Genomic DNA, 19,940 nt, shown 5'->3' with positions numbered 1-19,940 from the left:
TAAGTTAAGCCATTAATAGTTATTTAAAGTAGTTTTCTATATAATTTTATTACCAGGTATCCTTTAGACTTTGAAAAAAATCATGCATACACAGGAATGGGCACTTTGATTAATAAAAGTTCACTGTGCTCACCATTCATCAATATCACGAGTAACCCTTTGAACTTCAATCTAGAGTCAGGCTTGCTATTTTTAAACTCATGTTCGAATTCTTTGTTAAGGCTGGTTCTCCAATCCCTATGCAACGTCGTTTAAAGGATTGTAACAGGAAACTAAAATTAGTAAAACTGGCTCAACATAGTTCAAATGGTCATTGCTGGTCAACACAATTTTTGAAGTCATAATTTGTTCAGCCTTTATATGATTATAAACATTTTCAGAACAGTAAAAGGTAAAATATTGGCTTATTCTCACTGCCTTGAGAGTGGCCCTGCGAAGGAAGCTGATCCCCCCCCCCCTTCCTCTTTTGTCTCTTCCCCTTTGAATCAAGAACCCTATGAGGCTATTGGTTGCCGCATAGATATGACAGACAGCTTCCCATCGCCTTTGATAGTGACGGAGTTCTGATCTCTGGCACCTCCCACCAAAGCCCAAGGGCGAGTATCGTTTCAAAACCAAAAATATTCTGGTGGCATGCATTGCAGTGTTTTATCGCATTATTCTCTCACCATTATTTTAGAGCGTCAAAATTTAGAGAGAAAATACTCTATAAACGTCTGATGTGTTTTGTTCCGCTGTTAGATTTCAAGCGCTTTGTGTAGCCAGTTTTCCCGTACAAAACAATGAATTTTGAAGTTGAAATCCATAATTAATTCTGATATTACCATTTGCTTATTTAGTTGACAGAAATACAAGTTGTTTGATGTGTAATTTTTTTTTAAAGATGTTTTCAAATATCATAACCTTTATCTGTTCGTCTTCGTCACCGCTGTGTACCGCTTATATAAATGTAGTCAACGCAGTTATATCATTCATATTTGGTTATGTTGAATCACGTAGTCGAATATTGATAGCTCGTAGATTGCACTCTGTCTAATGCTGAGTTAATTATATTTGATAGGCCGCACTCTTTTGTGGTGTGTACTGCGACGATAGTTATGCGTTAGTTTCTGCTCACGTTTGGATCACAGTTTTTGTTTTTCTATTTAAAGTTGAAGAAAAAAATTTTGTTTGATGACTCATTAATTTTAATTGTTTGGCATGTTTTTGTATACTCTACTTTTTAAATAAACGTTAATTTTCAAGAAAAGGTTTTAATTTTACGAAAAATTTTAACTACCAAAATTGATTTTAGTATAAAATGTGTGATGATTATATGATAAAACATGGTACTTCTAAACCACCCACCCAGACTGGTATAAACCAATCGCAGCCACCTGCAGACAACTCGAGTGCTGGTTTAAAAAACTCCAGGGAACAATAAGTCCAGACTGAAACGTAAGCACTGTTAAAGTCAACACACATTTTACGATGTATAAAATCAGTTTCAAGCGTAGGTGCTACATATCAGTGGTGTTTTGTAAAAATTAAAAGCCCTATCAAAATTTTGTTTAAATATTTACCAAACACCATACTGATCTTTCAAATATTTTTTCAGGGCAATGCTCAAATGCAAAAACAAAATTACATTCCGTAAAACCCAATTGTTACGACCCCTCATGGTTCCCGGGATTATGGTTGTAACAGTGAGGAGATCGTAATAAACATATTAGACAGGACTGACCCATAGGAAAAGGATAATTCATAATTGCTTTAGCTGGAGAATAATGGACAAAGGAGTGGGGATGCATCCAATCGATCATTGTGTATATTAACTCAAAAAAAAAAGTGTTACAGTATTTTGAGATACAGAGTTCTTATGTACTACATTTATAGCCGGATGTCTTCTATCTGATCCATTCAAGTTCCTTGGCCACATTTTGAACGAAACTTAACTACTGGCTTGCTGCTGTTTTAGTTTTATCAGTTTGCTGACAGTTCATATTTATTTCTACTCTCTTCTCAGTAAAATTAAATAAGCAGATAATGCGGTTAGTATCTCTGACCAACCACTTTAAATCAGTCTTTTACTGTATTAGTTTTCTCTCAATGTACATCTCTGAATGTAATGGAGAATAAAAACCCACCACATAAATAACAATAGAAAAATCCAGAAAATTTAATTTTCCTGTCCACTGGGGGGAAAAAAAAATTCTAAGCATTCCTGAAACTTTTCCTGAATTTTGGGATCCCGCACAGCCCTACTTTCTACTCATTTTAACAAAAACAGAAGTCTGTATGTACATAAAAAATGTGCTGGTTGTCAACAACTGTTCACTAGTTAATTCTAAAGCGCAACTGATCTGAGTATTAAAAAAAAAAAAAAAAAAAAAAAACTTTGTCAACAAACACCATTCGAATCCAAAAGAGATCCGAAATTGCGCAAATCCAAGCTGTAGTAACAAAGCAAACGGAGGGTAAGGTGTCCAAGACAGTTGAATGCCAGATGCTGAGTGGGGGGACACATGCCCGCACCACTGGACTGTTATCTGTGTGAGAAGGGAGCAGAGGATCTAACACATGACGTGCGGTAAAGATCTTGCCAAGAGAAACGCAACGCAATGTGCTTCAAACATATTTTTAACGAATTTTGTTCAAAATTTTGACTTTTAAACAAAACATTTTAGTCATACAGGGTTTTTACTGTACTCTTTATACTAGACCTATTCTGAGCCACTCCCAATTTACAATGCAATCAGTGGAACTCTGTAGAGCATACGTAAAATCGGGTTTTAGTGTTAACAGTTCATGTTCAATTAGATACATAAAAAAATTTGTTAAAGATTAGTTTGTTTCAAAATATTCAGAAGAATATAGAATATAAACAATGTGTATCTAAAATACATACAATGAAAATAAATAAAAAATAAAATTTTATGTAACATACAGTTGAGGTATAAATTTATTACCGATTTATTTCCAGGGCAACATCAGGAAATCAAAAGATTCTAATCCAAGTCTATATTGTATATCAAAGAATTTCAAAATGTTTTGTAGTTTAAGAATTTTTTTCTCCAAATAAGTATTTTTCTTAGTGGCTAATTTCATACTTTTAGATAATTATTTTAACAAAATTTAGAGTATATTTTTCATCCACTTTAAATGTCACATAAGTGAACAGTGAGTGGGGAGAAAACAGTATGTACAGGTGCATTAAAATTATCTTGGACCTCATTGACAAGGGGTTACAGCATGGTCAACAACTGCATATTTGCACCAGTTGCTATTAATAGTTATAAATTTAATACTTTACAAGATATGGATACCCAAACCATGACCAATATTACTAAACCTGTGGAACTGCATAATTGACTTCATAAGTGACTTTACTCACTGGCCACGCATTACTGCTGTTGCAAACACATCAAATAACTTTGTTTTTGAGCTAAGCAATGCTCGCTCCTCCGTTTGTATGGACACTTAAAGGACTTGTCAAACAGCTACAAGCAGACAAGACCTATTTAAAAGACAATGTATTTTTACAAATTATATACACTTTACATATCTCTATTTTTTTTACATATTAAAAATTTACATATCTCTGGAGGGTAGCTTTCATAATAAGCCGTGATGTTATTTCCGTTTATAAAATGAATACATACAAGTTAATGATGTGTATTTGTTTTGAACAATCTTGATGTTAAAAGTGCTGCCCTATCTTATGAGATCAATACAAACACGACAGTGTTACCTGTTTATAAAATCTCAATATTACTGTTCACCACTTACAACAATAATACACATAGTACTAGAGAAAAATATATCAAGCCAAATTTTTAACTGACAGAAAGAAACAATTTAGTACCTAGCAGGATCACTCTATTTGCCTCGTGTTGCATTCAAAGAAACATCATCCAACTGCTGATGATATTGCTGAATTCAAGAAACCAAGTACTACAAATTAAAATAATTTACAAATCTTCAATTCTACTTATTTTTAACCACATATAAAAATCAAACTATTCACTTAATTATGAGATGGACAGTAAGTAAAAATCCTATGCAAAAACAAACAACCAGTCTCTATGAAAAAAAAAACTAAATTTATGTTCAAAAGTTCATCCAGTTAAAAAAAAACTTCCCTTCTTAAAACAGTTCGCAATATTTTAACCACCAATGTTCTTAACACTCACTGACCACCAATGTTCTTGACATGTAGGCAGTTGAGGTATGTTTAGTCAGTTCTGAATGGGAGTTCCGAGTTCACTAATTAGGGCAGCCGCGAGCCCAATGGCCCCTCCTTCCTAAAATAAAAATAAAAAGAATGACACATTTCACTTAATTATTTTTATTATAATTTACTAGCTTTTTAGTTCCGCCAAAGAGACATAAGTGCCAGTCAGAATAGTATTTTGAAATATGCTGGCACTTAACAGAAAATAAAGACATACACAAAAAATTCTTGGTGTGGGAGTTTGGCAATGCTTAATAAATAAGAATTAAATGATTAAAATTTAATTTCTGCTTTAAGAGGGAGAGATAGGAGCCAAAAGAGATCATCTTGGTTCTAACTTCTAACCGCTTTTAAATTTCTGTCATTTAATTTCCAAAATTTGGTTTCGTTAATGCATAGTATGTAATTAATGGAATGGCTAAGTTAATAATTCCTGGCTGCTACCAAAGAGTTTGCCCTGTGGAGTCATTGGCGTTTAGTATTTAATTTTTTTTTTCTTTTAAATGGCTACATCCGTAATAATTTTCATTTATTTGTATAATGTATTGATATTTGACATTCCCGCTAAAAATTTAGAAACACTTTCATAGTGGGCACAACATTTCCACAAATAGAAAAATGTACACAATCACAAGGATGACAGAAATTCAAATACAATCAAATGGAAGACAACTAGATGAATAATAACCGACACCAAAACAGATCATTTTGTACTGTAAAATATGAAACAAGAGAAAAAAGACACACAATAAGCAAGCACATTAAAAAAAAATAATGAAACGTAAGTAATTAGATATATTATTTGAAATGAAACCTTGAAACACATTTATTCATGAAGATTATGCCTACTATCTTAAAATTAAAGATATTGTAATCCTTATCTAGGTTATTTAAATTTACAATTAATCTATAAATAATATTTTTGCTGTGTAGAGTACAGACTGTTTAACTGACAAGTCCAGTACTTTCTACGAAGAATTAGTTATTCATTTTTAAAATATGTAGAGCAATTATGGACAAAGAGCAAATCCAACAATCTTCTGTGTTTGACTACAGAAGTCAGGTTCAATTTTGGGAAATTCTTACAATTAATATTTTGAAAATGATTTTTAAGTTTTATTTTATTTTTTTATTTTATCACAATCAGATAAGATGGTGGTGTTCCAAATTACAGATCCATATTCTGATTTAGTTCTTACTAAACAACAATATAGTGTTAGAATTAAATCAATAACACATAGAGGGAAGATTTTATGTTTTTTGTTTTGTACAATTTCATTCTTAAAACAGAATATTTTGGTAGTGTTGTTTTTATTTTTATAATTACTGTTTCATAATATGTACTCCACCAAAATAATGTACTTGTATCATGCATTCATAAAATACAAAAATTTGTAATAAATTGATGTAAAATACATACATTCAGAAAATTAGGAATTCAGTAGTGACCATTTGTGGTTTAATAGTAATTCATAAGAGATGCATAATAAAACAAACCAAATTAAGTTTCCTGATTTATGCATTTTGGTACTATTTTTATTGTGAAATATTCCTTGAATTTCAAATAGTAAGAGATTACATTTTTTTTTGCAATCTGAATTAAGTTTTGGTTAAAAGCTGCTTGATTCCATGATATATCTTGCATTACCATGCTATTATGGTGTGTTAATTTGCATTTTGATTAGAGATGGGTTGGATTCCAATTTTCTCAAACCTAAATCTTGAAATCTTGTTGTCAAAAATAAAATAATGTACAATAAATGAAAATATCAACTTTGGTGTTGAAACATTCTATCCTTTAAATGATTGTTTCAAACAATAAGTTTTCATAATCACTTCAAATTGTACTTTTATTTATATAAACACATGTTAAAAGTTCAATATCTTGGAGGAATGGTAACAGGATGCATGCGCGCGTGCCACACTCACACGCTCACACTCACACACTCTCTCACTCACTCTCTCACACTCTCTCACACACTCTCACTCTCTCTCACACACTCTATATCACACTCACTCTCTTACACTCTCTCACACACTTTCTCTCTCACACTCTTTCACACACTCTCTCACACACTCTCTCTCTCACACACACTCTCTCTCACACTCTCTCTCACACACTCTCTCTCACACACTCTCTCTCACACACTCTCTCTCTGTGTTAAAAAATAATATCTCTCTATAAACTTTCCTTGTGATTTTTTTTTCAGTAATTTTTTTTTTATTTATATGTCTAAATTTCCTATTTTTTGAAGGTTCCTAAGAATGTCTTCATAAAATCAATGCTTCGTAAAATCCAGGGTTGATAATATCGGGGTTATAGTGTCTAGCTGGGTATAGTTCACAACTTATTCAGACAATTAAAACGATAAGATCTTGACTAGTATATAAATTTTTTTGTTGTAAATAACAAGAAACATTAATAAGCTATCGTTAGGGCCTGGAATTTTTCGCGATCGCGAATTTTGCGAAAATTCGCGCGAATTTCGCATGAAAACGCGAAAAGTAAGTACATTCGCGAAAACCACAACATTTCTATATTACACTGCGAATATATCCCCGAAAAGTACCATTACAGTAGAATCCCGCCGATTCGAGCCCCCTCTGATGCGTCCATTCCGTTTATATGACCGTTTTTTGAGAAAACATGAAAAATTTGAGCAGAGAAAGTCGAAAATTTGAGTAAAATCGGCTGAAAAACAAGTCTGTTACACTTTGTTGGGCTCTATGTGTTCACGTTCATCTTGGCGAGAGCTGTACTGTAAGCAGCCAGGCATACAAAAGACGTCTAAAAATAGATACCACCCCTCTAGACTGGCCACGCGGCAGTGTCTAGACGAGCTCACGGCAGTGTCTAGACGAGCTCGGTGCCTCCACTATCGCACGAAAAGCCGCCTCAGCTGTCATGTTATCTTACCCGCCCGGCGGCTTGACGTCATACGTGACGCGCCGCTTACCTCTCCATCCCCTGCTAATTCTTCAAGGCTCATCCCTCCCAGAGCCACAAACCATGTAAACACAATTCCCCCCCCCCCTCCTTATTCAACTAACATTTAAACACATTCCCTCCCTTATTTCAACCTTCTGCGTGAGAAACTGTCAGCGTGTTTTTTTTTCTCTTTTTTTTTTACGCTGCGAAGGGACGTGGAAAAGATAATTGCTTGAGCTGTCAAAATAAACATCGCTGACGGCAAGGGCAGGAGCGCATCCTGTCGGTCTGTCGCTGTGATTATCTACTCCAAAAACATGTCGCAGCATTTCAGGATAGCATTGTTCTTATTTCTTTCTTTTATAGCCGAATGTTTTCTACTTGATCCACACAAGGTTAAAGTATCCTTTAACCCAAGTCTTGTGTTTCAGCATAATTACCTTATTTTTACATAAGCCGTGTTCGTGTATGGATTTGATGTTCAAAATTGATCTGGGGTATAGTTCACACTAAGTTTCTTCTCATTTATGCGCTGGGGTTTGTTCAAGTGGCAACCCCGTGTTCCTCCACTCCATTAAATTAAGCATATCAGTATCAGAAACATGGGTTTTATTGTACTGACAATAGCACAGTGATGTGCAAATTTTGCAACTGTAAAGTTTCATGGGATAGAAAAGATTTCATTGACAAACACCTAAAGTCGGCTAAGCATGTGGCATTGGCAGCCAAAAAAAAAAAAAAAAAAGAAAATTTGTAGTTGCAAACATCTATAGCAACGTGTCTGTTTTGTGTAACTGTTTTGGATTTAATTGGCTGTTATTATTAGGGGTAGTCAAATTTCGTTAATGACGAAATCGCGAAATTTTAAAAAAATCACTTGCACATGATGTGTAATACAAATAACCTTACTTGGTAGTGATTAGACGTTAATATACTGCATTTCGTTTTAACGAAATTTGCTGTGATGCGCGAAATCCGTAGTTTTTCACGAAATATGACGAAATCGCGATATTCGCGCGAAATTAACCTTTTTTATCGCGAAAAATCACGTTGAATCATTCTGGAACTTGCACAAAACGTTTATTATTCCAAGAGGTTATATGTGAGACACCATCTTTGCTTTTGTTTTTCTCTAGCACCCATAGAGTAGAGCGTGGCAATAAACATTATCACTTTAGCTACTAGTGGACAAATCACAGATGGCGTTGGTAGTTACGAGTGTCGAAATGTTCTATGATTTTGTTTTCACGAGTGCGTGTCTGTCGAGTTTAAGTTCTTTATTTCCGAGTGGATGCAATATGTCTCTCTTCCGCATCTATGATCGTTTTCCGTTGAAAGTTTTTGTGTCATTTTGGTCATATTACCGTGGTCACTGGATAAACGTATAAAATGCCGAAAGTTGTGTTTTCGAAAGAGCTGAAGGATTTTACGTAATCAGTAAAGAAAAAGGCATCATGATGTGCAAGTTCTGTAATGTGCAAGTTCTGTAATGTGCAAGTCGACTGGAAAATAAAATACACGTGTGAAAACACTGTAAATTTCGAGCATCGCACAAGGTGAACAAAGCATCGGGTTCTGGAACTAAGCGTCAAGTTACTCTAGAACCATATATTTCACGAATGAAAATTATTACATCCAGACGTATGCCTACTCAGTCTCCGTCGTCGCACACGTTCCTACGAGACGTAGAAGGCCATAAAACGGCAAAAATGACATTATTTTGCCGACCGCAAATGCGTCTGGTGACGCAATCGTCGATAGGCCTTAACTCAATCTTCGTTCCTTTCTCTGAATCAGCCAAACGCAGTCCAGAAAAATAGCGTCACTTCCATATTAGCCAATCAAATCATAACTTTCAAAATGCTATTTGTTGTATTTGGGCGTCCTAGCCGAGGCGACTATTTATTTTCGTAGTTGTCACTGCAATGCACGAAAATAAATGCCGGCCAAGAGTGCCAACATATACATGAACAAATACCGCACACGCAGTTGAGGCGGTGAAAAAGTAAACAAAAAAAAACAATACTCTGTACTGTTGAATAAGTACAGTGTTTTGGTGGGGACTAGTTTGCAGGAAATATATAATAGCTGATTTTCAGAGATAGGTAGTCAAAATGGACTTGAGCCACTAACGTTTATGATCAGTTTCCGATTTTTTTGTATGTAATCTTGAGAATTTTAATTACAAATGCAGCGTGCTAAATTTTAGATGTGAATGTACTTCAAAATATTGTTTTTGATAAATTTCGACCAAATAAAACAATTATTCCATCAAACATATACATGTGTATAAAATTATAATGACGAAATAGTTATTTTTTCTAACTAAACTATTTTTTTTTCACCGAAATTTGGCACCGAAATAACTCTTTTTATTCACCGAAATGGGCCTTTTTTATTTACCATTTTTCATTGGCCCTAGTTATTATGCATATTAGCCTATTCCTAGTATACATGGATTGTTTATTAAATATGTAAACTATTATATTCAATAACTGCACAATTTAGTCAACATTTAAAATACCGGTAAAATTTCCATTGCATAACGAAAATACCAACTTTAAACCACCGCTTTTCTAATTTGAAAGTACCGCTTTTTGCATACTGAAAACACCGAAATTTTCCAGGCCCTAGCTATCGTCCGTTGCTATTACAGTAGAATCAGATGCTTCATTAAAATAAAAATTAAAATATTATATTTAAAATACATTATTTAAATAAAACATTAAATTTTTTTAAATAAACCACTTGGTTTAAATATTAGTTTAAACCATTTGGAATTTAACCAACCAACCCTTGAATGTTGTAATAAGAATTTTTCTGTATCTGTCATTATCTATATGTAATTTTTTTAGACATGAACCATCCTTAAAAATTACCTCAGAAAGTCCCAACAAGGAGCACAAACATCTATTTCCAGAGAAGCATCCGCGCAACACTCACCACAGCGGTAACAGTATCCGTAGCCCCCGTAGTACTCTCCGGGCTCGCCCTCCACCGAAGAATTGCTATCGGTGTCCGACAGTGATATCCATCCCTCCTCAGAGCTCACATAGATGCTATCTTCATCTGCCTCACTAGTGGGGGGAAAAAGCTCATGTAAATTTCCTTAGCTCACACCTTGATATCCAGAAGAAAGCATTAGTTCTAATACAAATCAAATAAATACTGTGCTGTGTTCTGCAAAATACACACTTTATTAGGTAGTTATGTTCCCATACGAAAAAAAAAAACAGTACAGAGAATTGATGTTTCATTGTGAACTGAGAAGAATGTATATTAGGGAATGGCCAATAAATTCTGAAATTCTCAAATACCATCAAAATACTCATTATTAAAAAAATGCAATATTAAGAAGAAAAAGGTTTTGATGGGAAATATATCTGAAAGGGAAATTTAAACATTATCATTGTGTAGCTAAAAAGAACATTATTAATCCCAAAAGTAGCCACCAAAAAATGTTTGTTTAAACCACCAGCTAAAATGTTCTGAGGTCTTTGCTTAGCACTTTAAGGAATATTTCTGACACAAAGAAATTGTTTATATCTTGGACATGTATATATTAGGAATGAACCCCATCAAATCATTTAACCCCTTGATAGTAAAGTATTTGAAATATTTGAGATGCTAAGAAAAATATTCTAAGAATAATATTGGGGGAAATACATTGAATTCAAAAAATTCAACACTTACAAGTTAAAAATTAATAGGTTTATTTTTTCTTTACCTATAGCTATCCTTTTACCATTCCCCAAGATAGTGTACATTTTATTTGTAATTGTAGACGAAAATTACAATATGTATTGTGATTCTAGAAAATTTGTGAAACAAACATTCTAACACATTAATGTTTCAACAGCACAGTTCATATATATTATTTCTGACCTTTCATGATCAAGGGGTAGATTCAAAGTACACCAATCCCTCACTTAGCACGACTAATTCGTTCCTAAAAATGTTCGTGTCAATCGAAATCGCGTATTCTGAAGCATTAGTCCCCATAAATATAAGGCAAAATTATTTAATGTGTTCCAAGATGTGTAGGGAAGTAATCTTTACATAATATAAATGCGTAGAATAATACTTGAAAATGCATATGTCATATCATTTATCTTTTTAAGCCTACCACCGAATACGTTAGATAAAGAAAACATGGCACAGTGTAACAGGAGATAAGTGGTAACATATTTACCGTCAGTCAGCTGGTTGGCTTGCCCGCCCAGGCGTGACCTTCAACACGTGCGTGCGTCTGTCTGCCTGCTGTTGCAAGCAGCTGGATCCTTTGTCATTACGTTTAAAACTTAACAAAATTAAAACACTTTTATGAAATTAAGAACTGGTTTTATATAACTTTAAAACACACAGCCATAATATGATATGTAAACATTTAATTTGTTATGCACACCTCTTATAAAAGCGGCTATGTAAACAAATCAGTTAACAGATAAACAGATTTAGATTTTCCCTAGAGCACAAACATAACATTAAAATATGTACAATATGTACATATACAAAACATAAAAGTTAAATATTTTCTGGGGTGAAATTAACACTATCATCTTGCTTTTTTTTAAAAAACGTGTCCAATTTCATCTGCTTTGGTTTCTGTTCTGCCATTATTCCAACTGCAGCTGCGCAATTCATCACGGCCTGGTCTGCGGCCGGGCATCAACGGTACGGCCTGGTCTGCAGCCGGGCATCAACAGTACGGCCTGGTCTGCGGCCGGGCATCAACAGTACGGCCCGGTGTTTGTTTATCTGCGTGCGCATTTCTTTCCCCTCGCATTCCAAACCACTCTTCCCCCCTCGAATTCCATACCTGACGTCGCGTCGTTTCCGAGATTTTTTTTAGCCTGTGGTGATTTCGTGCTAACTGAAATTTACAGACGTGCTATTCGAGACTAGGGCAGTAAAATTTACATCGTGCTAACTGAATTCGCATTAATTGAAGACGTGCTATGCGAGAGATTGGTGTACTCTTTGGGATTCGAATTCGAGAAAATTGAAGTTCAACCTATCGTACATATATCATCATCGCTTACGAAACAACACCTCCTATGTGACAAAAAGCAAATTTTCAGGAGAGCTTAACAACTTTATGAATCATGCTGGGAATGAATAACCGGTGTTAGAAAAAAGACCATAGCAGCACATTGTCTGATTTTCAGCAAATTCACTTCATGAGAAGTCGCTAAATGCTTACATTTCCAGGGGGGGAAAAAAACTTATTTTCAAAAAAAGAAATGCAATTTAAACGGTGTTGTTTCTTAAGCGATGGGGTGTGCGTCACCGTGCAAGTCGGCATGTGTGTACATGCATGTGTGTGTAGAGAGAAATACACACACATTCATGTGCCCACACACACAGGGGGAGGGGGGGGACGCACCCCCATAAACGCACGCACGAAGATACGGAATCATATCAATTTTGACTCGGCTAATTTTAGCTCTCATGTCAAGATGCATACAAGAAGATCCGAAGATATAACAATTCAGGGTAGACAAAATTCTGTACAACTGTGAAGGTGAACTGAAAACATATGTCGTTCCATTGTTCCTCATGTTTAGTGTAACAATCACTAACTTGGAAATGTCCACACATGTACGCTTAACACTTACCCATCCGATGAAATCTCAACAGGTGCAGCCCTCGCACGATTCGATGCACGCGTTGTTCGATTGTTTTGACGGGTGTTTCTACGAGGTCCGGTGGAGCTCGAGGCTTTAGGTTTCTGTTGTAACGCAGACATCGCTAAAGATAAAAATACCCACGAACCATCAGCATCACACGTTATTACAGTAACAGTGAAGGTACATCTAAAAAAAATTAAACGAAATACATTTTACATTTCTAGAAACATTTTTACTCAAGACAACTCTATAAAAACAATTAATTTTATTCATGTGTTATCTCCCAAAATAAACTGACAAGACAGTCACTCATATTATTAAAAAAAAAAAAAATGGTGACCAACCCATATTTGTTACATACTTGTGGTGGGTATTTTATTATACTGCCTAGGTTAGTAACATTTTTTTTTTCAATAGGTAGTATACTCTTACACCCGATATTTTGTGAAGTATAGTTGTAACTTCAACATCGCCCTAATTTATTAGGGACCCTGGAAAGAGAGAATGCTATTTTGTGGGTCGTAATTGATCCTCTACCAGCCTGTGTTGGGCCGTATAATTGAATAGTCTTTGGCTTAAACTGAAGTGACGTCGCCAGAAGGATAAACTTTGAAATGAACATATTCACAAATTAATAATTTACGACATGGTACTACCGCGGCGGGAGATATTTTAGCTTGTGAACTTTCATACAATTTCATAATTTTGTGAAGTGTGTTTGATTTAAGTTTCTTTATAAGATACCTTTTTACGGACTTCGATGCAAGAGTGTTTATTGTCAGTATAGCGAATATTATAAAAAAACTCCAATAATTATATTCAGTGGTAAATTTTAGGTGATATCGCTAATAAGAATATGGTATATTTATATTTCTTTATAGTGCTAATTTTATACTGATAATCATTTATATTTTTGTTCATAAGTTATTATTATCTGGCTGAAATATGTGCCTTGGGTGAAAACCTTTTTTGAATTATATGCCTAGATGACTCGATTCCCATTAATTTGTTTCTTTATATCTGCTATTTGGGCACTACTTCAGCGGTGAGCAGGACTAAGTTCAACATATGTACATAGTTAATTTTTTTAATCTTTCAGATTTTAATCATTTTGCTGATCGCACACACGAGTTAACACCCGTGCCGTAATTCTTACGCACGAATAAGATGAGACAAGGAACTAAGACTTCAATTTTATTCTACTGTAGACAGATATATGGTGCGACTCATATTCGAGGGCGACCCTTGCGAAAAAAAATTGGATTTTTATAACCCAAATTATAGGTGCGACCCATACAAAGGGGCAACTCTTCTGCTGGTAAATACGGTATGCCAGTATTTTGTACGCACATTTACCCTCTTTTGTATGTTTTACCTATGTATTCTGACATATATCTGAGATAACATTTAACAGTGGATAAGTAGCTGGAGTTACATACACAGACTTTGTAATCCGTTGTAAAATCTAACATCCTTTGTAAGGGCATTATTACGCCTGCGGGCCTATGATACTTCTTAACGTATGTATTACGTATCATGTATATGGAAATTATGTCATGCAAGTAATGTAAGAACTTTTAATGTTCCAAGCTGTACAATTTTTCTATGGCAACATTAAAAGTTTAATATTTTTAATCTTGATTTTGTTCTATGTGCTCTGTAAAATTTTTGATCTCACATCCACAAAAAAAAAAAACCTCCTATAGATCAGCCTATGATGACATTTTCATCAAAATAAAAAATTTATTACCAATTTTCTTCTCTTCTACAATCTCATTTCTTCGTTTTTTCATTTCTTCTGACAAGTTCTCAACAGCCTTGTCAATGAAGCCATCGAGAATCAACATCCGTGTCTCGGAGGTTATCTTGGCGCGGCAAACCGGACAGTCGTGCTTTCTCTCCTTCCACTGAGTTATGCACAGCTGACAGAACGTATGCGTGCAATTCAGAGTTGTCGCCTGTGCAGAAATAAACGTGTTTCACATCATTAGTGTTCGTCTCCTAACAGAAAAAAAAAAGGCCTGCAAATGACAACCACACAAAAGTTTGAAATTCAATCAACACTCATTACAACATTAACATTAGCTTATTTTATCCATGCAGCTCATTGGGTGCAATACTGTAATAACACTGGCAAATCTTTAGTTCTCAACATATTCATAAAATAATTCTAAATACAGTTAAGTTGGCAGTAAGCTACAAAAAACAATGAATTTCGCAACAGTTTAGCAGAAACACATATAACAGAAAGACAAATAATTATTATATGTAATATTATTACTGTCAACATAAATGAACATAAACTGTATAATTAACCTACATAAACTTGACTCAACCAACTTATGAACAAATTATTAATTTTCATCTGAATCCTAATATTCTAAAACAGGGTGGGTAGCAACCTGTGATAAAAAGAATTTCCTGCCTTTCCCAGGCTTGAAAATAAATTTCTCTGACCACTAAATTAGTCGCCAAGAATTATCAAAAATTTACATTCAATATCCTAACTCTTACTTGACACTACACTCAACTACTGCAATTATTTTATGTACGACTGTTCATAGCACTTAAGTCATTGCACGTAGTTAAAGTGCTGATATGCGTGGAGCAAAAAGAAAAGGGAGAAAAATTTTCTGCAACATTTAAAGGGGGAAGAAAGGATGTGTAAGTGGAACTGGTAGAAATCAAAATGATTTTCAGCTATAACTTAAATTTTTCAGTGACTTCATCATTAATAAAACTTCTACGTCCACCTAACAAATTCCAAGACATTTCCCCTAACTCTTCCCTGTTGCTAAAAAGCTCCTGACTTTTCAAGGTTTTCCATATTTTCTGTTGCTAGCCACCCTGTAATATCATTTTAATCAGTTTTATGGCATGAAAAAACAACACAATACTGATATAATACTAACACAAACAAACAGTTCATTGCAGACACTGCACTGCAACTCAGACTCCAGGACATCTTGGAATTTACTCCTGACTTCTCCTTCTTTCTTCAGCTTCTCTTCCGTTACTTCCAAAGCCTTCTCTTTCTCCATAAGGGCGCTCTGGATAGTTTTCTTCTCTTCCTCGTACGCCTTGCTTTTCTCTGCCAATTCCTGCTCCTGCAGGAATGCAATTGCTATTGTAATAAAACAAAATTTTAACAAGCCAGTGCACAAAACAATGAACAATCTTTTTTCCAGGTGATTCAGTAACTTCAACCTACTCTCAGGCAGAGCACTGAACGCAAAATTAAAAATTAAGAGCTGGGAATCTTGGTTTGTTTGCTTCGAACCAAACCTGTGGAAATTTTTTTCAGTACATAACTGACCTAAAACAATACAAAATTTCTTGGTTCAAACTCCGAACGAACCTTGCTAAAATATCCCTCAATGTTTGCAAACGCAATAAGATTTCAGGTTTCATTATAAAAGGTTTCAAATGTCAGTACCGAGTCAGGTAAGTTAAAGGAACCAAAAAATCTGAGAACCACACGGGCCTACAATTAGTATTTGAGGCAGGCACAAATTTACCAACGAATGTTCGATTTTTCAAACTTATCGACATCACAATTTCAAACAAACAAAACTTACTTGTTCGGTTCGGAAATTTTGAACTTCACTCAGCACTAATAAAAACAGTTTCTAATATTTGCGTAACTCAAGTAATTTTTTGGGTAATATAGTGCAGGCCAAACGTCTTGCAAGCTGTCAGCACAGAGATCAAGAAATGAAGAGCGTGAGTGGTAAGCTGGCGGAAGGGAAATAGGGGAAGGGAATACGTACCAGTGGGGGGTGGCCAAGAAGGTTAAACAATATATTATTTAGGGGTCAGCCTAATCGGGAGTGTTTCTGTGTTGGTGAGGTGAGATGATAAATGTGACGCTTGCTGGTGCTAATAGCCTGATATTGCCTCCAAGCATAAGGATGTGGACTGGCGTGCAGTCTTCTCATCGTACACAGGGCAATAAGAGATTTGAGTAGCAACCATAAAATTATATGGCAAAGAAACAAAGATAAAGATGTAACGTCAGTCCCTTGAGTGCTCCCAAAAACATCTAACAGATGTTTCACGCTTAAAAATTATTACGAAAATACATTTTTTGGCCATTTTTGCACTCCTAAAAATACAGTTTAAAAACAATATATTGAAACAGAACTACTCATCCGCCCTCATCACATTATTGAATGCTTTTCGTAAACAGACACCACTTGGATATATTGAACAGTTTTAAAATTGCGTGGGTTTCTTTTCTGAAATATCTGCACACTGGATATGTGCCAAGGTAGACCCTTAGGCACAGCATTTCTTTTGAGTGCTACACCTTTCAAAACATGTTTTTAGAACAGTTGATCTGAACCCAGGCAGTGCCAAATTGGCACTATTCGGGTCTTCAGAGATGTGCTTAATACATATTTGGCTCTTGCTGTCTATTCCAAGCAATGCATTTCCATCAAACTATGGAAGCCCAGCTCTCAATACACTTTGCCAGCATTATGCTTATAACTTTCTTTCAAAAAAAATTTTAAGTTATCCCAAAAACAATTTTAATTTACAAAAAATTCTAAACTTACAATTTTAACTTGCTAAGATGATGGGAGGTAAATTTGTATTTAACATATATAGTGGAATATCTATATTAAATTTCTTTCACTTAAAAAGTAATGTTCATCAAAAACTTCATTATTCAAATGCTAACTGAAGAACTGCCACTTTTTTTTTTGTTCAAGTATACTAACAGATTTGAAGAACACGATTCGCCTTTCCTCAAGCTGCCACTACCTTGCTTACCTGCAACAGTCCCGCAATTGTGTGGACCTCCTCCAATGAGGCGATTGTTTCTTCATGCTTCTGGACGAGTTCCTCCACTCTCTTCCTCTCCAGCTGCACTTGCTGCTCCTCTTTCTCCAGCCTGCTCACAACAGAGAGCGCTTGTTCGTAACACATATTGCATCAAGCAAGAGACTATGAAAGGTATTTAACCTGGCACATTCATTACTGCCATCACTGAAAAAGAAAGAAAAAAGAATATAAAATAGAAAAAGGAGAAAGAGAAATAAAAGAAAGAGGGAGAGAAAGAGTATAATAAGGATAAAAGAGAAAAAGAGAGTAAAAGAGTAAGCATTCATAAAAATAACACACACACAAACAAACACACACAGCCACATGCACTGACACAGATGAACCCCCCTAAAATGCATGTTTTTAATGATACGAAGGACATTTCAAGAAATATCTTGTTTCTACAGAATACGTAAGCATTGCTTAATTCACTAAATGTTATCCTGATGTGATCCTAAAAACATTTCAAGAAGTATCTTAATTCTACATAATTAGCAAGCACTATTTAATTCATTAAATGTATTTTCGATCCCATCCAGTTTGCAGTGAGAAATAATTCTGTCCTGTCCAAAAGTTTCCTGAATGGAAAAAATCCATTCTGACACAGCCATACGTCCGCCATTTCACAGTGTGTATACCCTCTTTTATCGCGCAATCGTCGCACTCGCGTAATTGTCGCACCCATATTTTAGGGAGTCAAAATATGGATTTAAAAAAAACCTATCGCGTAAATGTCGCATGATGATTTTGTTCCCACTATTAGATGCCGAGCGCTTTGTGTAGGTATCTTTTCCGAATAACACTATGTATTTTAAAGTATAAATATAATAATTATTCAGAAATTATGGTGTACTTATTTAAATAACTGAAATACGAAGCTGTCTGATGTGTAAAATTTATTTTTAAGTCTTTTTAAACGTTGTAACCTTCATTGTTCGTCTGCGTCGCCGCAGTGTACCGCTTACAAAAAAGTAGCCAGCGCTCGTTGCAATCATTACTGTTTGGTCATGTTGCTTCCTGTATAGAGCGTGCACACGTAGTCGAATATCGATATCTCGCCGATTGCATGCACGGCGCGCTCTCTATCCAGTACCGAGTTAACTACATTTGATATCTCGCACACTCATGGTGTTTACTACGGTAGTTACACGTTCGTTCGGCTTGCATTTGGATCACAGATTTTGTTTTTTCTATTTAAAGTTGAACAAAGGTTTTTGTTGCATGACTTATTAAATTAAATTGTTTGGCGTGCTCTTTTATACTTCACTTTGTAAATAAACCTACTTTCCATGAATGGGTATTGTTTTTAGGAATACTTTATCTAAAAAAAAAAAAAATTTCCGCATAATTGTCGCACCCCTACTTTTCAAACTTGATTTTAAAATAAATTGTGCTACGATTATGCGAGAAAACACGGTAACTATGCACTATAACACCACCTGAGAAAAAAATGTTTTCAAAGTTGGGTAACGGAGCAACACTGGAAAATTTCCATGGTTTTTTCCCCCCCGCGTTTCGAAGAGAATCTCCCAGACAGGACCCTGACCTCTCCTTGAACAAGGCCCTCTCCTTGTGCAGCTCGTCCTGCAGTGCCTGGTTCTCCGCGGCCAGCCTCATCTCCGCCTGCTGCTTCTCGCCGATCCTCCGCTGAAGCTCCTCCATGCGGGCCTTGGTGGACCGCTCCAGCTCCGCCTTCTCCCGCCAGAGCTGCCGCTCCAGGGCCTCCCGCTCCTCCTGCAGCCTGCGCTTGTCGTGGCGGTGGGCGCTGCGCAGCAGGCTGGCCTGCTCCGCCTCGTACCTGCCCAAATCCTCTCCGTTACTAGCGTTCCCCACGGCACCAAGCACAAACGACAAAAAACAAGGAGGTGTGGCTGTGCCATGCACACGACTTGATGTAAGCTTTCGGACATACGCCATTGCTAAAGCAAATGCATGTCTGCAGAAGAAAACTACAAAAAAAAAAAAAACACAAAAGACAAAATTACATATCGTGTTTTTTTTGTTAGTTTTCTTCCACAGACATACGTGTGCTTTAGCAATGGCGTACGTCCAAAAGCTTACATCAAGTCACGCACTCCCATCGCAAGAAATCTTTCGAAGATAAAAACCATGCACATGGTCGTGCGTTGTACGCGAATACGTGTACGTTAACAGGTAGTATTTTCTATACAAAATATAATATAATACCCTATTTTATGCATCATGTTTGAACACTAAGAAGTGGCGTATCGGCCAAGCATTTATATAATTTTTGATTATACTATTTTTATTTTTACTATAACACCACATATGTATTCACTGTAACTATTCTACACTAATGTTTTATATGTGCAATAGATAG

The 19,940-nt window shown here is 35.5% G+C and overlaps 1 protein-coding gene across 2 annotated transcripts in view; it reads right to left on the bottom strand.

Moving 5' to 3' along the window:
• Positions 1–3,499: 3,499 nt before the first annotated feature.
• LOC134531920 (E3 ubiquitin-protein ligase rnf8-like) overlaps positions 3,500–19,940 on the bottom strand; it is a 39,822-nt gene continuing 23,381 nt past the window's right edge. For both annotated transcript variants that reach the window (XM_063367962.1, XM_063367963.1), the window contains 7 exons: positions 19,146–19,397; positions 17,549–17,669; positions 15,685–15,879; positions 14,523–14,730; positions 12,761–12,893; positions 10,086–10,219; positions 3,500–4,283 (listed from right to left, as the gene is read on the bottom strand). In XM_063367962.1, the coding sequence (XP_063224032.1) occupies positions 4,246–4,283; positions 10,086–10,219; positions 12,761–12,893; positions 14,523–14,730; positions 15,685–15,879; positions 17,549–17,669; positions 19,146–19,397 (1,081 nt within the window). In that variant the 3' untranslated portion in view covers positions 3,500–4,245. The remainder of the gene's footprint in view (positions 4,284–10,085; positions 10,220–12,760; positions 12,894–14,522; positions 14,731–15,684; positions 15,880–17,548; positions 17,670–19,145; positions 19,398–19,940) is intronic.

This window comes from Bacillus rossius, chromosome 5, assembly GCF_032445375.1.
Source record: "Bacillus rossius redtenbacheri isolate Brsri chromosome 5, Brsri_v3, whole genome shotgun sequence".
NCBI lineage: Eukaryota > Metazoa > Arthropoda > Insecta > Phasmatodea > Bacillidae > Bacillus > Bacillus rossius.
The sequence above is the reverse complement of the archived record's forward strand: the minus strand, read 5'-3'. Positions and strand labels throughout refer to the sequence as shown.